The 24,819-nt window shown below is 38.8% G+C and overlaps 1 protein-coding gene across 1 annotated transcript in view; it reads left to right on the top strand.

Moving 5' to 3' along the window:
• LOC150084624 (WD repeat-containing protein 25-like) overlaps positions 1-24,819 on the top strand; it is a 100,131-nt gene that overhangs the window by 68,212 nt on the left and 7,100 nt on the right. The window contains exon 4 of the mRNA XM_090375361.1: positions 4,380-4,520. Coding sequence (XP_090231487.1) covers positions 4,380-4,520 — 141 coding nt within the window. The remainder of the gene's footprint in view (positions 1-4,379; positions 4,521-24,819) is intronic.

The raw sequence follows: 24,819 nt of genomic DNA, 5'->3' as shown, positions 1-24,819 counted from the left end.
CATATGGTCTTTACTGTTGTTAACAACCCTGCCAACCTTTGTATCATCTGCAGACTTGGACTTTAAACCTGATATACCTTCATCAATATCATTGATAGATATACAAAACAACAATGTGCCCAACACCGAACCCTGGGGAACTCCACCAATAACATTTGTCCACAAAGAGCAGTGTCCATTGATTACACATTCTGACGTCTGAACCATCCCTGTATCCATTGTAGCAACTTACCCTTAATACCTTACCTCTCCAATTTGTACAGCAGTCTTCCATGTGCAGCAGTATCAAAAGATTTCCTGAAATCCAAGTATGTGATATCAAAATTATTTTTGGCATTCAGTTCCTTTGTTACCACATCATAGTATCCAATCAAATTGGTCAGACAAGATGTCTCTTTAACAAACCCATGCTGTGTTTTAACTATTACTGTAGTCTTGTATAGATGATCCTGCAATGCTTCTTTAAAAGTGATTCCATTATTTTCCCCAGAACACAAGTTAAACTAACAGGTCTATAGTTACTTGTGTAACGTTTTGAGCGCCATTTGTGAATTGGTGATACATTTACATGCCTCCAGTCCGTGGAGATCTCCCCTGAGTCCAAGGAAGCTCTCATAATTATGTCTAAGGGTTTTCTTACTTCCTTTGCTGCTTCCTTTAATATAACTGGATAGATCCTGTCCACCCCAGGTGCTTTTTTTATGTTTAACTTCAACAATTTCTACTCCACTTTGCCCTTAGTTATTACAAAATCACTTAGTTCCCTGTTATTAGAGTTTGATATACCCTGGCACTCCCCTCATTGAGTAACTCCTCATGTGTGAATGTAGATACAAAATACTCATTCAGATTATCAGCTATCTGAGCATGATCTTCAATAGTCAACCGATCTATGTTAAGTGGTCCAATCTGATTCATCCCTTTCCTTCTATAGTTTGCATAAGTAAAGAACTCTTTGCTGTTTTTCTTTGCATCTTTGCATCCAAAGATTTCTCGTAATCTGCCTTCGCCTGCCTAACCTCCTTTGTGACTTGATTACAGACTAGTTTATATCTGCCATAGGCTTCTATGTCACCCGATACTTTATATGCATCCCATACATTTTTCTTTTCTTGCTACAAGCCTCATTAATTCATCTGACATCCATTTAGGCCTAAACCATGAACAGTATTTCTTAGTTGGAATGAAAAGCCTAGGAGCCTCCAAAATAAGTGCCTGAAGGCTTCTAATTTAGAATTCAACGTTGGTAACAGCATCAGCTGATCCCACTGTACAGAATTTAAAAACTATCTCAGACCCTTGTAGTCACCCTTATGAAAGCAAAAGCCCTTTCCTTTAGCCTTGATGGTAGTTACATCTTTAAGTAATTCTCACATCAGTACATTATGATCGCTGTCACCCAGTGGTTCCTTTATCTGCAAATTCTTAATGCATGAATAATCACTGCTGTTAATGAGATCAAGTGTATTACTCTCTCTCTGGTTGCCTCTCAAACATGTTGCTGTAGAAAACAATCATCTAATAAATCCACAATTCTTTCTAGTGTGTGAGTGACCAACCCCATACATTTTTCTTTTCTTGCTACAAGCCTCATTAATTCATCTGACATCCATTTAGGCCTAAACCATGAACAGTATTTCTTAGTTGGAATGAAAAGCCTAGGAGCCTCCAAAATAAGTGCCTGAAGGCTTCTAATTTAGAATTCAACGTTGGTAACAGCATCAGCTGATCCCACTGTACAGAATTTAAAAACTATCTCAGACCCTTGTAGTCACCCTTATGAAAGCAAAAGCCCTTTCCTTTAGCCTTGATGGTAGTTACATCTTTAAGTAATTCTCACATCAGTACATTATGATCGCTGTCACCCAGTGGTTCCTTTATCTGCAAATTCTTAATGCATGAATAATCACTGCTGTTAATGAGATCAAGTGTATTACTCTCTCTCTGGTTGCCTCTCAAACATGTTGCTGTAGAAAACAATCATCTAATAAATCCACAATTCTTTCTAGTGTGTGAGTGACCAACCCACAAGTTCCAGTCAATATCTGGAAAGTTAAAATTCCCCATTATAAGACATTCTGATTTACTGGCCCACTCTATTTCTCTGCACAATTGCTCATTATACTCATCAGATTCATTAGGCCTATAACACATGTACTCATTTTTTCTTTCCCAGTGCGTATTTCACACCAAACAGACTCAACATTGCATTGTCCACCAACATCAATTAGATGCACTTGCTTAGATTTTCTTTCTTAACTAATAGCCTAACCTCTCTTCCTGTCCTGTCTATCCTTTCTGTATTCATTGTACTCCCCAAATTCCAATTCTGCACTGCTTATATCTGTGTGACACCATGTCTCTGATATCCCAACAGTATCTGCCTTTGATGTCTTGACTAGCACTTGTAGCTCATCACATTTATTAACTCTACTCCTAGCATTGGTGTACATGCAAGTATACAGGCATTGAGTAAATCTGTTCCTACTCTTAGTTACCCTAACACAATCCCTGTATTTACTTGTTCCACTATGACTCCCAGCAGTCCTGCAAATCTTCATTACCTTGCTTTCCAGGCTGCTGCTCATTCTAATAGAGGCAGTACAAGAATCACTTTAGCCTTTGCTGGGGCCACTGTTAACCTTTTAGTCTGTGTATCCCCCCCAAGCTAATAGTTTTCCAACCCACCTAACACTGCCTCGATAGCATCAGGAAGTATTCTTGCACCCTTTCTATTTAAGTGTATCCCGTCCCTGTAGAAGCAGTCTCTCCTGTCAACAAGCACAGACCAGGCTGAAAAAAATTCTACCCCTTGAGCCTTGCACAATCTCTCCAGGGCCGAATTAATTGACAAGGCTCTCATCATATACTCACTCCTATCGTGTCTGGGTAGAATTGCAGACACTTTCACATTCAACCTTAACTCGTGACTTTTTTCAACATTTACCTGTACTTGCTGAATAAATCTGCAGATCTCTTACTCTTAATGTCATTAGTTCCAAAATGTACAATACATCTTTTGTGCTCTTATAAGATGATAACTGTTCTACAACATCATCAACTTTTGCCCCTAGTGGACATACCCTGGTTCTGTTCCTGCAATGATATGCAGTAACTTTATACAGGTCTAGAGGTCTCACTTCAGAAAGGATGTGGATCTGCTGGAACATTTGTGTTAACTGTTAAGGAGAGTACCCAGCATACTATTGAGCATGCTTGTGGTGGAAAGGAATGGATATTGTGTAGTGGACTGTGTATGCATGACTCTGTTACAGTGGTTACCAAGGGATTCTGTGAATCTGCCTCCTATTTCTGCATTGCTATATTGAGTGCTAAGTGACATGTTATAAGACTGGTCTCTTAGTCACCAGCCAGTTAAAAGTCACCTGGAAATCTGCTTTCAGGCTCCTGGCTTTGCCATGAGAAAGCAGACCATGTTCTTTGCAGAATTAGAACAGTCTTTTGGCCTCCTAAGACAACACTAGGCTGCAGTGGAGAGCTCAGTAAGGAAAGAAAGAAGGGGAGGCAGTAGGAGTGGATGAAGGTAAACGGTTATTCTAGAAGGGATAACAGAGTAGTATTACTCTGTTATCCCTTCTAGAATAACTCTTTCTCCCCTTCTAGAATAACTCTTTCTCTCTGCCCCCCTCTCCTTAAGGGGAGGGGGGCAGAGAGAAAGAGTTATATTGCATACAGAGCAATGTGAAAGGAAAGACTTGGTTAGAAAAGACTTCTCAAGGGAGAAGAACATGCATTTAATGAACTATCAGGGAGAGCACTCAGGGTAGAGGGGGGGGTTACAGTTTTAGGTAACAGAGGAGCCATTTCCTATTGGGGATGGGTTAACATTGGACCAGACACTACGCTCTGTGCATAAGATGTTGTTAAATGGCTGTTTAACAGTCTGTTTGTGAACGTATAAGCAGTGTAATATTACCCATTGTATAGCCGCTGTTGTGTGCACCATCTGGATTGCTTGGTCAAGTCTGTGTATGCTAATGGGACTCTGCTGCATTTCATAAAGGTATTTCCTGATCCATATAGAGAGGATGTAGACAAGGTGCATCTCATCTAACCATGGAAAAAGGAAGCAACTAGGAATGAGCTGACATGAGCATAGGGTGTTATTAGGTAGGAGGGTGGGATTATAACATCACATTCATACATGCCAATATTCATATGTAAGGTATGTTCAGAAAGTTCTCAGAATTTCACTGTAAAAGTTTGAGTGAGTGAACAGTTGATGTTCAGTCACTCAATAAACAAATGTTTCATGTGTTGTTTGTCTAGTCTACAAAGATAATTTTAATTGTAGTGAATTGCCCATTATTTAAAAAACTCATGAAGATAAAAACTAAAAGCTTTGTATTCCTGTTTAGGAGAGATACACATGTTGTTGTCTTCGAGAAGAGCCCAGAGGAAAGAACTTCATTGCTCAGACCAGTGGAAATTACATTGCTATATTTTCTGCTTATAGACCTTATAAACTGAATAAGAAGAAGAGGTATGAAAAGCATAAGGTAAAGTAGCAACATTTCTTATAGACTTTTATGCTGCTTTAGAGATATTACTTCTGTTTTTACACTTTGACTGAATATTTCAACACGTTTCAAAATGTGCTTTTGATTCAAAAGCCTATTGTACAGTAGGATCCATCTATGGCCTGTATAATAGTTTGAAACCCCCTTGGGCATACTTTGTATCAAATTACAGTGGTATTGGCTGGAATTGACCTCCGTTTCTCCTGAAAAGTAAGTGTCAAAGCTTGTCTGGAAAAATCCATAATGACCATTCCTAATCCTGAATTCCAGTTTATTCCACATTTCAGATGTTCACTGAGGTTGAGGGCTAGCTGCTGAAGTGGCCTGTCCAACTTTTCACTGTAACTGCCGACAAACCAGTCTCATATAATTTTTGCTGTATGACACGGAACATTGTCATACTGATTGTGACAGTGCCTGTCACCCTTAGCTTGGTTATACTGACATAGTGTAGATTTACTAGCAGATTCTTAAACAGGGGTTATTCCATTACCACAATAAACCGAATTAGGGTACAGGCTAAGGATAGGATACAAAATACTACACCAATCAACAATAGTAATATCAAAAAATACTTTATTTCTGTTTCATATGTTGAACAGTGGCACAAACAGCTTAACAGATTCTTTAAAGATACCGAATTTAAAATTGTAGCTAGGCCACTATGGAAGTTACACACTATACTGAACAATCGCTCTGTTCTTTCTGCGTTCGCAACACAAATTAATGATCTGGTATACAACATTTCTTGCGGTGATTGCGACTCGTCTTACCCAGGTTCGACGCGGTTTCTGTTAATATTTATGTAAATCAACATGAAGCCTCAGTTCATGCTTCTCGTTCAGCAGCGTCAGAATTAGCCTTTCATGCCATTAACGAAAAATATTTAACGTTCAACGTAATTATACGTGACTATTAATTGCAGAAACCGTTGAAATTAAATTACACGAGAATTCTGTTAATGTTCGGCGGCCATATTTGATCTCCGATGCTTGGACCTTTACGCGCATGCGCAAAGACAAATAATCACTATTTAAGTTTCAGGTTTAACCCGATTTGGTAATTTTCATTCCTGTGATCACGACATACGGTTGAAAAGCGTTGTCAGCTTCAGGAAGGAAAATCATTTTGAATAATTTCGTTAGATTCTTTTAATTGCATTAATTTGATTTTTAATTGTTTTAAATTGATTTGAATTGTGTTAAATTGATTATTTAATTATTTATATTTTATTCTAATGTACCGGTAAGTTGTCGATTTTTTCCGTTTTAATTTCTGGAGGGTATCATACGGAAGTGCTCTACGTACTATATTGAGGTAAACTCCTCTTATTATTTTACTAATAGTGTAGGTAGTACACAGTTGTCCAGCACATCCAAGTAAGTTGTGGACTTTTTTTCAGACACTGCCATTACCAATTCAAGTCTAAACCAGTTGAAACAGCTTTATAACATTAGAGCTCCACCAGACTGCATGACTGAGACAATACACTCGGACAGGAAATATTGCAGTCAATATCCATACCCCAATATATGAAATCAGAAAAAAAACCAAAAAAAACCAACATCATGTAGATATGTTACACCATTCTGCCACTATTCCAAAGTCCATAAATGTATACAGCCAGAAAGATGTCACTTCAAAATGCTTTTTTCACATTCATGCCATGATATTGGACTTACGCCCAGGTGCTCTACTGTTGAACCTAATTCAGTCAGTTCTCTATAATAGATGTCTCACAGACATAGATGTTCCTGTATCCCTTGGGCTTGTTCTGTGATGTTGTGCAGGCATGTGTGGGACAAGAGCTGGCCTCTTTATGGTTCGTCAAAGGGTTCTGTGAGTTTGAGACTGTCTAGCCTTCACTGTAGTATCACCTAAGATCTTTCATCTTTGAATAGCTTCAGACAAGATACAGTTTTTCACATGGTTACTGATATGTTAACAACCATTTGTGTTGATTGTCTACATTTTGTTCCAAGGCCCATACTAGTTTATAATGTGTTGCTGCACAGGCAGTCTCAAGATTTATATCTTTGTGTCTGAGCCGATGCACGTGCATGGGACTTCTGTGCCAGAGGCACCCCATGCACGTGTATTGCTCAAACACGCTGATTATAAATGCATATGCATTGCCTCAGACATATTGATTATAAATATCAGGAGACCTTATAAATCTCGTGTACATTGCCTCGGACGTACCATATAAATATCATGAGACTGCCTTTCAAGTGTGCCAGAGGTGGAAAGAAGAAAAAGAAATAGGCACTTATTGCAGAGCTGAATATATCATACAAGGAGGCAAGAAAAGCAGCAAAACCTATAAATAGCAACAAACTTTCATATGCTCAGAAGATTGCAGGGAAATGGTCCGGAACACAAACTAAAATGACTATTCTGCTCAATCATTTACAGTTGTGTGTTATTTATCAAGTTGCAAAAACCTGCACAGAAAGACCAACTAACTCCTATTACAGTATCTCCTACTGCACTCCCTCTACCAAAACCAGTGGTAAAGAGAAACCACAAAAAAACTGAAGTAACGTAAGAAAAATAGGATGTTGATGTGAAAGGAGGTATTAGACGACTTGATTTTGGAACACTTTGCAGAAGTGTTCCATACTTTCCCAGAAAAGAAAAATGCTGAGAAAAATAAGCCCTCTCCATCACTTCAAAAGCCATCTGACAGATCTACCCACCCAAATAATGGCCATATTTGTATAATGCTATCGCTGTAGATTCAAATAGGATGTTGATGACATTCAGGCCCTGCTCCATAGGCATGAGCCACTTTGTCTTTGTTTGCAGCAGATATTTAATGAGAGATGAGGACCCTAACTTTATGGAATGTCAGCTTGACATGCAAAAGGAGAGAGCAGACCTTCTTAGAGTGGAGTCACCAAAGGGAGAGGGCAGACCTGCTTAGAGTGGAGTCACCATTCTAGTGGGCAACAATACCCTTTCCAGGTACTCTTACTACCAACATAGTGATAGTTGCAATTTGTTTCTTTGTAGCATTTCCTCTTAATAATCTGTTTGTTCTGTGTATCTGCCACCAAGTAGACCTTGATTATTTCATTAAGCAGCTGCCTTCTCCAGGTCTTTTATTATGGGATCTCAATGACATAATATCTTCTGGGGCAGGGCCCTAGAGGGTATTATGTCATTGACTATTAATGTGAGGGGCTGTATAAGAGTGATTGATTGAAAGTAACAAATCCTAAATAATCTTCTCCATCCTAAATGTGGAGAATATCTTTTTTCACATACCTATCTGTACATTTTCTGCCATTGAACTATCTTCTCTCCCATCCCCCTTTGTTTACATGGGGGGGGTTGAAGACAATCCCTGTGGGAGCAATCATTTCCCAGTGATATCTAAAAGACCATGTCAGTCAGCTATCAAGAATATCACAGTGGAAATTTGATAAGGCTGACTGGAACACCTTTGAACAGCTGGCACAGTGTAACATCACAGGAATCACAAAAGTCTGTCAGTGATGCAGTGATAAACATTACAAAACTTATTTTCCTCTGGACAATACCAACCAATTATAGGCTACTATGATGTGTCCAAGGAACTGGATGCAAAAAATAAATATTTTCATATCATATACTTGATTTCAGGAAGGCTTTTGATACTGTTGTGCATAAAAGACTGCTGTATGGACTGGAGCAATATGGCATAAAAAGCAAGTTACTGCTATGGATAAAGGGATGGTTAAGTGAAAGAAGAGAGGAGTGGTTATCAAACGGCATTGCTCTTCATGGCCTATTGTTATTAGTGGAGTCTCCCAGGGTTCAGTGCTTGTCCCATTGTTGTTTTCAATATTTATTAATGATATTGATGAAGGTATGTCAGGATTAATGTCTAAGTTTGCAGATGATACAAAGTTTTTGGCAGGGAGGCTAATGACCACCTTACCAACCTTTCTGAGCATAGAAGCAGTAGTTGCAATTCCCAAAGTATATATACACAGTTTGCACCATTTCCAAAACCTTGATGAAAATCAGAGTGCACAACAGTAAGGAAAGCTCAAAACATAGTGTGGGGGATATTCCAATGCTATCCCACCACAAAAAATTTAATATTCTTTTTAACTTTCCTTGCTCTTGTGCATTCTGCAGTTCCAAAGAAAGTGCATAAGTCAAGGCACATTATATATCCAATGTCAGAACCAAAAGAAATCTTTGATCACTTTCACTTCATCAATAACCCAATCTACTAACTCAAAAGTAGTCCTGGATAAGATCTGGAAAATGAAGGGGAAATATCCCCTAGTCTTGGATAAGATCTTTTTAATGGTTTGAATGTAAAATCCACTGTTTTACTGGATTTTAGTTCACACAGTAGCTGTATAAAACATGTTGAAATGCTGCAGAAATGGAGAATTGGTTTGCAATAAAACTAAACTCTGTGGCTCACGAATGAGAGTGTCATAAGCAGAAACAAATTAGCATGGAGCTCAGAAGTTGGACGAAGTTTATGACATGCACTTATTAGTCAGCAGTTGTGCTGGCAGAGTTATATCAGCTATCCTATTCAGTGTCAAGGCCTTGTGGGAAACTGGTCAATTTAGTTATAAATATCGCTTGCCTTGTGGAATACTGACAGATGAAGGAACACCCTGCTTTGATAGCTAGCAGAGATTTTTTTGCGGGCTAATAAAACAAATACAGGTGACCCAAGCTTAATGCTGATAATTCGTTCCGGAAAAACAGAGCGCTAAGTGAATCCGCGCTAAGTGAGCGCTGCATTCCCATAAGGTAACATATGTATTTGTGAGTTGCAGTCGGTGCCATAGGATATTTCCTAATCAATAATAAATGGTAGTGAAAAGATGCACAAATGTCGGTCAAAATATTTAATATTCAAATATTTGTACATATAAAATATTCTGCATTACATACGAATATAATCATGTGGTAGCTACTTATGTATCAAAATAAACTTAAAATTCCAATTAAAATCATGAATTTAATTTGATGAATTTAATCAAGAAAAATGTGTCGATTTTGGGTTGAACTTTGGCCCTCTTCCAAATAAACTGAAAGGGGTATTAATTTTAAATCCCCCACAGCATTACCACCCAACAGTAAAGTCAACCGATGCTTCGCCGCTTTGAAACCTGGCACGAAACTTCTTTTAGGTATTCGTTTCCACAAAAGTCCTGCTTCATCTATGTTAAAAACTTGAGAAGTATAACACATAATATCCCTCTTCAATAATTTTAACGAGTTCTTTTTTGAAAGTTTCGGCTCCTTAATCTGCACTTTCTGCTTCTCCCTGGATTTTAAATCTATTCAACCAGCCCTTACTAGTTTTAAATGGTTCCACATTTTTTTTTTTTTTAGGTGAGTTTTCTTTAGATCATCATATTGGCTAATCTTTTTCTTTTTTTTTTTTTTTTTATAATATTTAACTTAACTGAATTCTGCATTGGATATTATCTTCAATAAAATCCTAATAGCCGGCCTAGCCCTAGTTGCTTGCAATGGAACAGCTATCCTTTCCGCTGCTAAAATTAATTCTTTATTTTTTTTGTAATTGTTCTTACAGTTAAACTTGCAAGTCCTAAATAATGGCACACATCTGCTTGTCTTTGACTGGAATCGATTTGCTTCAAAACGTCTAATTTAATTTTCAAATTCAGTCTTTTTCTTACATTTATAGTCTTCGTACTGCGCCCAGATGTTGTTGCTTTTTCATTCTTATCCTCCATTATTAACTCTTTGAAAATGTAACTGCGTTGGTTGCATTAATTATGATACAATGTTCAAGTAAACTGTCCGTTATGCACGATGTCTAATACTGTACTGAGTGATGACTAGACTTCGGATAAATGCATATAACGCAGATATTACAAGCAATATAATTGATAATTTTTTTAAAATGTTGATTTTGGAACTACGTAACAAGTCACTGTACTGCAATTAAATTAGCGTCGAGAAAACGTCACTGAGCATGGGAAAATTTCTCCAGTCGGCGTGGGAAACGTTTTAATGCTGTTTTGATATTCATTTTCAAGCTATCGACTCCATCAGATGAAATGATTTCGTTAAATATGCCAAAAATGCAATCTGTAAAAGAGCATTATAGTGATCTGTGACAGAGTTATAGTCAGATACAGGTTATAATATAAGAATAGCGAAATCAGCGTAAAGCGAACCGCGTTATAACGGGGGCCTACTGTACATAACTTTGCAAATGTATTCATTTTATAACTGCCAAAAAAACCAATTAACTAATTAGCTGAAGCAAAGTTGCAGTGATAGATATCTTTTTAATGTGATTATGTCTGGGATAGCTGAATTAGAGTACTGCATATGTAAAAATTAAATCAACTGGATATGGGGGGGTGCTCAGCTCTAGCCATAAGTGACCTTTATGTTGCAAAGAATGTTATAAAATGAGATCTGTATGTAAAATGAGTGAGAAGATTTTTTGTGGATGCATATTGTTTTGAGAAACAGCAGACATGAACAAGTATAACAACGAAAACAGCGCTTGCTTGTTAGTTTAATGGCCATTACTGTGGAGTTGACATCTATTAGTATAAAGGCCTGTTTTCTTTTTATTAGTTTAAAAAAGGTTTTCTACACTAATGTAAAATGAATATTTAGAACAGTATGCATATTCAAGATTGGATTTAATGCAGCTGAATAAACAAAAAGCGTAACATATTGACTTAGGTGGATGTACAGCCACATGAGGGTTTATGTCACATGTATGTCATTTTTCACTTGCCAAGAGTGGATATAAACTAAGGATATGCAAGATAATTCAAGACAGCTTCACACACCCAATCAGGTCACTGCGCAGTCATTGTGATCAAGGGAAAAAATGGAAAATTTTAAGAAAAAGAATGCTTGCTGGAGTAATTTCAGAAGGTGGTTAACAAATGTAGATGACATTCCTGATGCATATGATGAACTGGAATGTCATTTTCTCATGTCTGTATATCTTGATCTTTATGCATATTGATTGAGAATTTCTTGCTAGATGATATGTAATAATCTAGGATCAGGATCATCAGGAACATATGCAGGATCATCTAGACAAGACTGCAGTAATAGTTAAGACACAGCATGGGGTTTGTTAAAGGGAGGTCTTGTCTGACCAATTTGATTGGATACTATGATGTGGTCACAAAGGAACTGAATGTCAAAAATAATTTTGATATTATATACTTGGATTTCAGGAAAATTTTTGATACTTATTCACATGGAAGATTGCTGTACAAATTGGAGAGGTATGGCATTAAGGGTAAGTTGCTACAATGGATAAAGTGATGGTTGAGTGGGAGACAACAGAGAGTAGTAATCAATGGACACTACTCTTCATGGACAAATGTTATTAGTGGAGTTCGCTAGGGTTCCGTGTTGGGCCTATTGTTTTGTATATTTATCAATAATATTGATGAAGATATATCAGGTTTAACATCCAAGTTTGCAGATGATACAGAGGTTGGCAGAGTTGTTAATGACAGTAAAGACAGTATGTTACTCCAACTGGATCTAGATAAGTTGGGCAAATGGGCTGAGAAGTGGCAACTGAAGTTTAACATTTACAAATGCAAAGTACTGCATGTGGATAGCAATTACCAAAGAGAAGCGTACCAACCGTGTGGTGCTACACCAAGGAAGTGGAAAGTGAAAACGACCTGTATATAATTGTGCAGTCAAATATGAAGTTTGCTGGGCAGGGCAGGTCATGGAGTCTTGTCAGTGATATATAGGAATTTTGCTAGCAGGGACAGGGAGGTGATTATCCCATTGTGCAAGGCAATGGTTAGGCCACACCTAGAGTATTGTGTACAAAATGAGATTATTATTCTTGTTTTTAATTTTGATTTATTTTAATAATTTACAAATTTTTAGTATGGAGTTCAAGTTTGGAGGCCTAATTTTACGAAGGATGTAGAGTTGCTAGAACGAGTATAAAGAAGGAAACAAGATTGGTGAGGGGGAACAAAGGGGGCGCTCTTACCAAGAAAGGCTTAAGTTCTGCAAATTGCAGTGCCTGGAGAGTAGGCACCTGTGAGGTGATCTGACTGAGGTGTATAAAGCCTTAAATGGGTTGAGCAAGCTGAATGCTGATGGGATTCTTCCTCTTGCTCAGATTAAGAACCTGAGGGGACATAAGATTCAAATTGAGGAAAGACAGTTGTAGAATAGATGAGAAATTTGCCTTTAGCCAGCAGGTGGTTGATTGGTGGAACAGACTTCCATCCTCTGTTGTGGAAGTTGATAGCCTAAATAGATTAAAGGCTGAGCTGGCAAGCATTTGGAACGAATGGTGAAATGGGATGTTTTTTTTTTTTTTTTTTTTGGTGATGCTACAGAAGCTTGCTTTCTTGCATCATAATATGCTTCTACTAATGCTAATGATCACTCTTATACTATGTGAATATTGAAATGGTTTTTTGTTTCATAAAATCTTTCCCCAACTATATAAAAAAAAGCCCTCTAACAGAATATGTATGTTTCTTATAATTTATGGCTGAAACAAATTTAGTAATGGGCCGGTAACATTTTTAGTAATGTTTATAGTAAATATACAAACCAAAATGAGATTATTATTCTTGTTTTTAATTTTGATTTATTTTAATAATTTACAAATTTTTAGTATGGAGTTCAATAGTTTACAAAATTAAAAAATTTGTAAAGTATTAAAATTTGTAAACTGTTAAACTCCATATGGCACCACCCTTTATTAGGTGCCTTTCTGTAGTGCACATCCACATGCAGTGGCCCTGCTCAGGGACTGGTGCTAGAGCCTCCCTTGTACTTCTGCTAATCTTAATTGATTAAGTACAGGGGAAGCTATCAAAGTATAAGTATGGCAATGATTTAAAGAATTGGTTAATTACAGAACCATACTATACTGCTTCAGAATGACTTTAATTGATTACATATTTTACCCCAGGGGCTCACATCTGGTGAGTATGGGCTTGGCATACCCACGATCCTTAGCTGGATATCATCATTCTTCTCTTTCTTGGTGATTCACTTCTACTCTCTCTCTCTCTCTCTCTCTCTCTCTCTCTCTCTCTCTCTCTCTCTCTCTCTCTCTCAGGGTAACTTGGAAATTTTTTTTTTGGCTGGTGCAGTATAAGCCTCAGGCTTCCTTGCACTTCATGGCTAATAATAAATAATATAATAAGAATAATGCCACATAACTGATGCAATGCTAGTGTTCGGTTATTGTCGAATGAGGAGAGATTCATTGGTGTGCACATGCTTTCTGGAAGATCAGATGAGTATTGGAAAAATGAAACTAGAACATCCTTAAAATTATTTTTGTTTAGTTGCTACTATGATCCTCACTGCCATTCAACAATTGACAATTGTTGAATGGCAGAAAGGATCTTAACTGACAAATGTTGATTGACAAATGTCAATCAACATTTGTCAATCAACAAATCTAAGTTCTGTTTGAGATATTGCCATCGTTGCTGACAAAATTTATTGCTTTACTTTTTTGGGAAATTTTCTATGAAAAACAATTTCTTTGGTCGTAGTGCACCACTTCATATGCTAATTGGTGTGATATTTTTAATATTATGTCTATTCCAATGTTGTGCGCTCATGGGTCGATCTGCATGTTGTGCAGAATGAAAAACCCAGAATACCTGTTGGGAAAATAAAGCATAATATAGCCTCAGTTGAAGAAGTCTGAATTCATCCAGTCTCAGATGGCATCAATATCATTGACAAATATACAAAACAACAATGGTCTCAACACCGAACCCTGAAGGACTCCACTAAAAACATTAGTCCGTGAAGCACAATATTCATTGATTACCACTCTCTGGTTTCTCCCACTCAACCATCCCTTCATCCATAGCAGCAACTTGCCCTTAATGACATACTGTGCCAATTTGTATTTCTTTTTTTTTTTTTTTTTTATGTGAACCCCAAACACGAGAGGTATTAGAACCTATAGTACTTAGTACCGTGCTTGGGTTGGAGGTTGAGAAGACGAAAGAAGATATTTGTTGACACTGGACTTGAACTTCTGTAGATTGTAATTTTCAGGAAATACGTATGAAGGAAGGTTGTTCCAGAAAACGGCAGTTGAATGAATAAATGAGGAAGATGAAAAGTTGGTTCTGTGGGTTTGAAGTTGGACAGTAAATGGATGTTGGCTGGTGGCGGCACGTGTTCGGACTGTTTTGAAAGAGAGAGCGGGAATTATAGAAGCCAATTCAGAAGAACAGTGCCCATGGAAGTATCTGTAGAAGAGGCATGCAGCAGAAACAGTGCGTCTATGAGAAAGCGAGTGGAGAGACTCTGTTAGAGATGAGTCATTAATTAACCTAACTGCCCTCTTCTGAATGGAATCAAGAAGCCTGAGAGAGGTTTTGGGGGCACCACCCCAGATGTGGGAACAATATTCCATGGCAGGGTGGATTTGCGATTTATACAGAGTGAGCAGTTGTTTGGAAGAAAAGTAACAGTGAGAGCGAAAGAGAAAACCAAGTTTTTTAGATGCAGAGGAAGCAATATTTGTAATGTGCTTGTGCCAAGAGAGATTAGAAGTCAGGGTAATCTCCAAAAGAGATATATCATTTTGCCTAGAAATTGGAGTGTCACAAAAGATAAGCATAGGAGCAGAAGAATCCTTTTTGCGAGATATAAGACAAGACTGAGTTTTAGAAGGGTTGAAATCAGCTAAGTTGTCTTTGCCCCACTGGAGAATTACCTGAAGATCGGCATTTAGGGAATTGACAGCAGATTTTCGAGAAGTTGAAGCTGATTGAGCAGGACAAGGTTTCTCAAAATGGAAAGTTGAATGCAATGTGCTATCATCGGCAAAACTATGGATAGGATTTCCAGTCAATGGAAGAAGGTCATTGATATACAAGAGGAAAAGAGTGGGGGAAAGAACTGAACCTTGGGGGACACCGGAATTAGTGGAAAAGTTAGAAGACAGAGACCCATCTACCATCACCCTCAGTGAGCGATCAGAGAGAAAACTGGATAACCAATTATTAAAAATAGTTGGCAAACCATAAGATGGAAGCTTGTTTAGAAGACCTTTATGCCAAATACGATCAAAAGCCTTTGAGATGTCAAGAGCAACTACTTGTGTTTCACCGAACCTTTCCATTGAATTAGTCCATAAATGGGTAACATAAGCCAGAATATCATCAGTGGATCGACACTGACTGAATCCATACTGGCAAACGTTGATCAAACGGAAGGTTTCTAGGTAGTTTAAGAGTTGGCGGTCAATTGATTTCTCCATTACTTTAGAAAGAGTAGAAGTAATTGCAATGGGACGATAATTGGATGGGAGGGATTTGTCACCCTTTTTAGGAACTGGCTGGATATGAGCAAATTTCCAAGCAGAAGGAAAAACACCTTTGGAATAAGAAAGTGAAAAAAGGCGGCAAAGAATAGGAGTAAGTTCAGGAGCACAGGTTTTGAGAATAAGTGGAGAAATACCATCAGGACCTGGAGCTTTCTTAGCATCAAGATTCATCAAAATCCTTCTGATATCCTTTTGACAGAAGACTACAGGAGGCATTGAATGGACCTTGTTAGGAATGGTGGGAGGTGTTTTACCAAGATCATTAATACATGAGCTGGAAGAAAAATGGGATGCTAGCAGGTCAGCTTTATCCTTGGCTGAAGTGACAACAGAACCATCTGGTTTGGACAGAGGTGGAAGCAGAGATGGGCAAAAGTTGCGGCCAATAGCTTTGGCAAGAGACCAGAATGCTCGGCTACCATTAGGGCAAGAAGCAAGTTTTCTACTCTTAGCCTGTTCAAACTCTAGTTTGGACTGATTAATAACTGCTTTACAATTGTTACGAGCTTTGGTGTAGGCAGAAAATGAAACTGAAGAATTAGAAACAAGCCAATTACGATATGCAACATTCTTCTCTTGAACAGCCTTAGTACATTTATTGGAAAACCAAGGTTTAGATAAAGGACGAGATTTTAAAATGGAGTGTGGGATAAAGGATTCCATTTCTGCAAGAATGATTTCACTGACACGATCTGAGCAAACGTTGACATCAGAAGTTTTGAAACAGTAATCAGACCAAGGAAAAGAAGAAAAGAAGTCTCGCAGGTCATCCCATTTTGCATTCTTGTAATGCCAAACAACACGAGGTTGGGAATAGCCATGAGATAAAGGTTCCATTGGAGAAGAGACCGTGTACTTAGAAGGGTTGTTTGTGAGAAAAAGATCAAGCGTATTGGCTGTATGATTATGATTGTCCGGTATTCTTGCAGGTAAATGAACAATCTGTGCTAGGTCATTAGTAACTGCAAAAGCCTCAGCATCTCGACCTGCTGGGTCGGTGTGACTAGAAAACGGAAGCCAGCTGGAGTTGTGAACATTAAAATCACCAAAGAAAATTACCTCACTGTTAGGAAAGTTGGACTGGAGAAAGTCAAGTTGTAAAGAGAGGAAGTCAAAGAGCTCCAAGTGATTAGTGGAGTTGGGAGAACGGTAGAGACAACAGATGAATTTGACACAATGAAGTAGAGAGATTTTAAGCCTCTCTTTTAAGATTTTAAACCATGGGGTTTGGAAGACTGCAAGTGGAAATGGACATCGTTGAGATTAGAATTGAGACCACGTATATTTGTGAAATGAATTAGGAAGTCCTTGGGAGGTTTAGATCTTTTCGCAGATAAGCTTGCTCTATTAGTTTGACAATTCATGGTGTATTCAATAGTAAGAAAAAGTGGGTGGGACATGCTGTATGAAGTAATGAAATTTTTGGATATGGCGTACATGTGGTCAGAATATACCCAGATCCTTGACATAACGTGGCCTCGACAATACTCCCCGCATACACACTATTCGGACTCCCTCCTGTCACTATCTGGCAGAGTAGAGGGAGCAAGATTATACACTAGCTGATCCGGAAGCCTCCTAGAGAGTTACCAATAGGTTTGGTCTGGTGTACTAACTAGCGGCCGGCCTGCGAACACCGTTTTAGAGCTGTACCCTCGAAATGTAAGGAATATTGGATCTCGCCACGACATTCATCATAACCTCAAAAGTCATCAATCATACTGCATGATGGAAGAGAGAGGGAAGGGTTGGCTGGAACTTAGCTCTAGAGACTAAACATGGGTTCCACCACTTCAAGTCTCCAATAAGCAAAGTGGTGGTATTTCACCGGTTGATGAGAGTCATCTACCACCTAGTACTGCCTGGTAACATAGAGGGGCGCCATTCCTCCATGTGGTGTGGGCGCCACACCTCGACCCCTGCTTACGTTGGTTCACACCTGGGTGGTCACCCACCATATACTTGTGCATGGAGGTTATACCCAGGATTACTAACAGTCCCACCATCGTGAAGGTGCAAGCAGAGGATTTGGCTGTCACAGACCGTCCGGACTTCGCCGAAATTGGGTCCACTTGACTTGAGTGTCACTCGAATATCAGTTCCATCAGCGTTTTAGACTCCCAGGTAGCAAGTACAGCTTGTCTGGCATATCTGAGAGAATGTCTGTGACAACCTCAAGGACCAAATATAGCAGTCTTTTATGTGCAATAGTATCAAAAGCTTTCCTGAAATCCAAATATATGATATCAGTATTATTGTTTGCATCAAGTTTCTCAGTGACCACGTCGTAGTGTCCAATCAGATTGGTCAAGCAAGATTTCTCCTAAAAAACTCATGCTGTGCCTGAACTATAACTGCAGTCTTGTTCAGATGATCCTGCAGTACATCTTTAACCAGTGATTCCATTATTTTCTGTAATTACTCATGTCAACCTTTGATACCTCTTTGTGAATTAGGGATACATTTGCACGTCTCCAGTCTGGGGGGACCTCCCCTGAGTCAAAGGATGCTCCCACAAGCATGGCTAATGGTTTGCTTACTTCCTTTAATATAACTGGATAGATCCCGTCCACTCCAGGTCCCTTTCTTATATTTAATTTCAACAGTTTCTTCTCCACTTTCCTCTCAGTTATTACAAAATGATTTAGCTCCCTATTAGATTTGAATAAACTTCTGGCCACACCCTTACAGAATTCCTCATGTGAGAAATTCTTGATGTAAAATACTCATCCAATCTGTCAGCTATCTGAACAGGATCATCAATAGTCGAACCATTAACACCAAGTGGACCAATCCGATTCATCCCCTTCCTTCGAGATTTTACATAAGTAAAGAAGGCTTTACTGGTTTTTCTTTGCATCATTTGCCCAAGACTTCTCATAATCTGCCTTTGCTTGCCTAACCTTCTTTGTGACTTGATTACAGACTAGTTTATATCTACCATAGGCTTCTGTGTAGCATGATAAGTTATATGTATCCCATTCATTTTTCTTCTCTGCCATGGGTCTCATTAGTTTATCTGCCATCCATTTAGGCATAACTCTTGAACAGTATTTCTCAGTTGGTATGAAAAGCCTAGTAGTTTCCAAGATTAATTCCTTGATTGCTTCCCATTTAGAATTTGCTATTGGTACCACATCATTTGGTCCCACTGTATAGAATTTAAAAACTGTCTGAGATCACCAGTCACCTTAATGAAAGTAAAACCCTTCCCTTTATCCCTGATGGTAGTTACGTCTTGAAGTAAATCTCACATCAGTACATTGTGATCACTGCCACCTAATGGTTCCTTTATATGCAGATTCTTAATGCATGAATAATCACTGCTGATAAACAAATCAAGTGTATTAATCCCTCTTGTTGTCTCTCAAACATGCTGCTGCTGTAGAAAACAGTCATCACATAAATCCACAAAATCATGCTAGTATGCGAGTGACCAACACACAAGTTCCAGTCAATATTTGGAATGTTAAAATCCCCCATTATAAGAGATTTTGATTTACTGACCCACTATTTCTTTGTACCTTGTACCTTGAATTAATCAGCATCATTAGGCATATAACACACTCCTCTCATGTTTGCTTTCCCAATGTTTATGTCACACCAAACTTACTCAATTTCACTGGCTATCCTTGTCAACTGGATGCTCTACTTTAGATTTTGTTTCCTAACTAACAGCATAACCCCTCCTGCCTTCTTATCCTTTCTGTACACATTGTAATATACGTAAAACCATTATTTCATTCGAATCTTGCAGCCATTGTTTTTGTATAGAGTAGTAGGGAATTCAAATTTTTTATTGTGGTAACTAGGTAGCTCTAACGTATAATTATATAGCATAATATGCATCACTGCATTTAGGATTCTATTAGATAGCGTAGTGTTGACAATTAATTAATTAAATTTATTGATCGCATTAATTTAAAATATCATGCCCCAGACTAGCCGCAAAGCAACGGGCACAAAGTGGCAGAAGTGCTGTGACTCGGGGGAGAACTGGGGGGGGGGGGATTCTCCAATGCATCACAGCCTAAAAAAATGTGCAACTTGTGAAATGTTTGCCGAACTCTCTGGAACAGAACATGATCTAGCCAAGGAGGATGTCTTTGTGTGTGCCAGGTGCAGAAGTGTCTAGAAATTAGGCATCAACTCAGCATTCTGCGAGAGCTTGAGGTGTAGGGTAGATGTCCTCGAAGAATTAATATGAGGGGCCCGTCAAGCTCTCAGCTGCCCAACTCAATGCCAGAGCTCACTCCTGGGCATCAGGCAACACAGCGGCAATCTCCAAGGCAGAATGTGCTAGTCCCAAAGGAACTAGTTATTGTTGGTGACTATTGTCAGGGTGATGGGGAATATATTTTGTAAAAAGGATAGATGGAACAGGACCACAGTATGTCTGCCAGGGGCAAAAGTTGATGACGTTGTAAAGCATATATCATCTTTTAAGGGCACAAAAGGTGATATTGTTGTACATGTTGGCACCAATGACATTAAGAGTAGGAGATCTGCAAATTTACTTAACAAGTCAATTTAACAGGTCGATTTTGCAAAAAAGTCATGAGTTAGGGTTAAATTTGAAAGTGTTTGCAATTTTGCCCAGACACGATAGGAGGGAGTACATGAGAGCCTTGTCAATCAATTCAGCCCTGGAGGGAATGTGCAAGGCTCAAGGGGTAGAATTTTTTTCAGCATGGTCTGTGCTTGTTAACAGGAGAGACTGCTTCTACAGGAATGGGATACACTTAAATAGAAAGGGTGCAAGAATATTTGCTGATGCTATTGAGGCAGTGTTAGGTGGGTTGGAAAACTGCTAGCTTGGGGGGAATTCACAGACTAAAAGGTTAAAAGTAGCCACAGGCAGAGGTGAAGGTGAGTCTTGCACGTCTATTAGAATAAGTAGCGACCTGGAGTGAGGGGTGCTGGGGGTTTCAGGGACTGATGGCAGTCATCGTGAAACAGGTGGGTATATGGGATGTGTCAGGGTGAATAGGAATAGGTGCATGTATACCAATGCTAGAAGTATAGTAAATAAATTTGATGAATTTTAAGTGTTGGTCAAGACATCAAAGGTGGATATTGTTGGGATATCAGAGATGTGGTGTCACACTGATATCAGGAATGCAGAATTGGAATTTGGGGAGTACAATGTGTACAGAAATGATAGACAGGATAGGAAGGGAGGAGGTGTCATGCTGTTAATTAAGAAAAACATAAAATCAAAATAAATGCATCTAGTTGATATAGACGAACAGTGCACTGTTGAGTCAGTTTGGTGTGACATAAGCACTGCAAAAGCAAAAATAAGAGGAGTGTGTTATAGGCCTAATGACTCGAATGAGTACAATGAACAATTGTACAGAGAAATAGAGCGGGCTAGTAAATCAGAATGTCTTATAATAGGGGATTTTAACTTCCCAGATATTGACTGGAACCTGTGGGTTGGTCACTCATACACTAGTAAGACTTTTATTGGATGATTGTTTTCTTTAGCAGCATGTTCAAGAGGCAACCAGAGAGAGGGTAATACTCTTGATCTGGTTATCAGCAGTGATCATTTGTGTATTAAGAATTTGCAGATAAAGGAACCACTAGGTGGCAGCGATCACAGTGTATTGATGTGGGATTTACATAAAGATATAATTACCATCAGGGGGTAAAGGAAAGGGTTTTTGCTTCCGTAAAGGTGAGTACAGTGGTCTCAGACAGTTTTTAAATTCTGTAGAGTGGGATCAACTGACAATGTTACCAACAGTAAATTCTAAGTGGAAAGCATTGAAGGAATTAATCGTAGAAGCTACTAAAAGTTTCATACCTATTAAGAAATATTGTTCAAGGTTTAGGCCTAAATGGTTATCAAATGAACTGAGACTCGTGACAGAGAAGAAAAATGCATGGGATGCATATAAATTATCAAGCGACTCAGAAGCCTATGGCAGATATAAGCTAGTCTGTAATCAGGTTCACAAAGGAGGTTAGGCAGGCGAAGGAAGATTACAAGAAATCTTTGGCAAAGGATGCTAAGAAAAACAGCAAGAATTTCTTTACTTATATAAATTCTAAAAGGAAGGGGATGAATCTGATTGGTCAACTTGATATCGATGGTTCGAATGTTGATGATCCTGCTCAGATAGCAAACAAACTGAATGAGTATTTTTCATCTACATTCACACGAGGAGTTAAGGTTTGAAAATGGCAGAAGGTTATCAAATTTTAGCAGGATACTTAATGATTTTATAATAACTGAGAGCAAAGTGGAGGAGAAATTGTTGAAGTTAAACATAAGAAAGGCACCTGGGGTGGATGGGATCCAGTTATATTAAAGGAGGCGGCAAAGGAAGTAAGCAAACCCTTAGCCATAATTATGAGAGCATCCTTGGACTCAGGGGAGGTCCCCACGGCCCCAATTCACAAAGGGGGATCGAAGGATGACACGAGTAATTACAGACCAGTTAGTTTAACTTCTGTTCAGGTAAAATAATGGAGTCACTGGTTAAAGATGCATTGCAGGATCATTTAGACAAGACTGCAGCAATAATTCAGACACAGCATGGGTTTGTTAAGGGAAAGTCTTGTCTGACAAATTTGATAGGATATTATAAAGTGGTTACAAAGGAACTGGATGCAAAAAATAATTTTGATATCATATATTTGGATTTCAGAAAGCTTTTGACACTGTTGCACATGGAAGACTATTGTACAAATTGTAGCAGAATGGTATTAAGGGTAAGTTGCTACAATGGATAAAGGGATGGTTGAGTGGGAGAAGAGAGAGGGTGGTAATCAATGGGTGCTGCTCTTTGTGGAGTAATATTATTAGTGGAGTCCCACATGGTTCGGTATTGGGTCCACTGTTGTTTTGTATATTTATCAGTGATATTGATGAAGGTATATCAGGCTTAGTGTCGAAGTTTGCAGATGATACAAAGGTTGGCACGGTTGTTAATGACAGTAATGGCAGTGTGCTACTGCAACAGGATCTAGAAAATTTGGGCAGATTTTCTAAATAACATTGACAAATGCAAAGTACTGCATTTGAAGAAGTAAATGACAAATGCAAAGTACTGCATATGGGTAGAAGTAACCCCAGAGAAACATACCAACTGTGTGGTACTACACTTAAGGTGGTAGAAAATGAAAAAGACCTGGGAGTAATTGTGCAGTGAGATATGAAGTTTTCTGAGCAATGCAGGCAGGATGCCAGGGCAGGTCATGGGGTTTTGTCAATGATATATAGGAATTTTGCTAGCAGGGAAAAGGAGGTGATTGTTCCTCTGTATAAGGCAATGGTCAGGCCATGCCTTGAGTACTGCGTACAGGTCTGGAGGCCTCATTTTAGGAAGGATGTAGATTTGCTTGAACGTGTACAGAGAAGGGCAACAAGATTGGTGGGGGGAATGAAGGGATCCTTTTACCAAGAGAAGCTGAAGTTCTGCAAATTGCAGTGGCTGGAGACTAGGCACCTGCGTGGTGATCTCATTGAGGTGTATAAGGCCTCGAATGGGTTGAGCACACTGAATTCTGATGGGATCCTTCCACTTGTTCAGACTATGAACCTAAGGGGGCAAAATTAAGAAAAGACAGATGTAGAATAGATGTGCGGAAATTTGCCTTTAACCAGCGGGTGGTTAATTGCTGGAACAAACTTCCATCTGTTGTTGTGGAAGTTGATAGGTTAAATAAATTTAAAGAGGAACTGGACAGGCATTTGGAGGGAATGTGTGATTTTTTTTTTTTGGTTGATGCTGCATAAGCTCATACACTTGCTTTCTTGCATCACATGCCACTACTACTACTACTACTACTTCTTCCCAAATTCAAATTCTGCATTCTTTATTTCTGTGTGAATCCACGTCTCTGATCGCCCAGCAATATCTTCCTTTGGTATCTTGACCAGTTCATCAAAATTATTTACTATACTCCTAGCATTGGTGTGCATGCACCTGTTCTTACTCTTAGTTACCCGAACAAAGACCGTGTATTTAGTTGTTCCACGATGACCCCCAGCAATTCTTGGAATCCTCAGCACCTGGCTTCCAGGCTGCTGCTCATTCCAGCAGAAGCAGTGCAAGAATCACTTTCACCTTTGCCTGCGGCTAGTGTTAATCTATTAGTCTGCGTATCCCCTAAGCTAGCAGGTTTTCCACCCACCTAACACTGCCTCAATATCATCAGCAAATATTTTTGCAACCTTTCTATTTATGTATCCTATCCCCATAGAATCAGTCTCTCCTGTTAACAAGCACAGACCACACAGAAAAATTCTACCCTATAAGCCTTTCACAACCTCTCTGGGGCCAAATTGATTTACAAGCTTCTTATCATATACTTTCCCCTAAGTTGGTGCTATTTGTAAAGGGATGGTTGAGTGGGAGAATACAGAGTGGTAATTAATGGACATTGCTCTTCATGGACTAATGTTATTAGTGGACTCCTCCAGGGTTTGGTTTAAGGACCATTGTTATTTTCTATATTTATCAATGATATTGATGAAGATGCATCAGGCTTAATGTCCAAGTTTGCAGATGATACAAAGGTTGGCAGGGTTATTAATGACAGTAATGATGGTAAGCTTCTGCAAGAAGTTCTAGAAAAGTTGGGCAAATGTGCTTCGTCAATATTAAACTTCAGTTGTAACTGAAGTTTAATATTGATGAAGGCAAAGTACTGCATGTGGGTAGCAGTAACTCCAGAGCAATGCACCAATTCTGTGGTATTACACTCAGGGTAGTGGAGAATGACAAAGACCTGGGTGGAATTTTGCAGTCAGATGAAGTTTTCAGAGTAGTGCATATTCGCTGCCAGAGCAGCTAATGGGGTATTATCAATGATATGCAGGAAATTTGCTAGCAATGATAAGGAGGTGATAATCCCTTTGTATAAGGCAGTGGTCAGGCTACACCTCGACTACTGTATACAGGTCAGGAGGCCTAATTTTAAGAAGGATGTAGAGCTGCTGGA

This window comes from Mastigoproctus giganteus, chromosome 6 (genome assembly GCF_048544385.1).
Source record: "Mastigoproctus giganteus isolate SK-2022 chromosome 6, ASM4854438v1, whole genome shotgun sequence".
Lineage (NCBI taxonomy): Eukaryota > Metazoa > Arthropoda > Arachnida > Uropygi > Thelyphonidae > Mastigoproctus > Mastigoproctus giganteus.
Note: the sequence above shows the minus strand (reverse complement) of the source record. Positions and strands in the feature narration are given on the sequence as shown.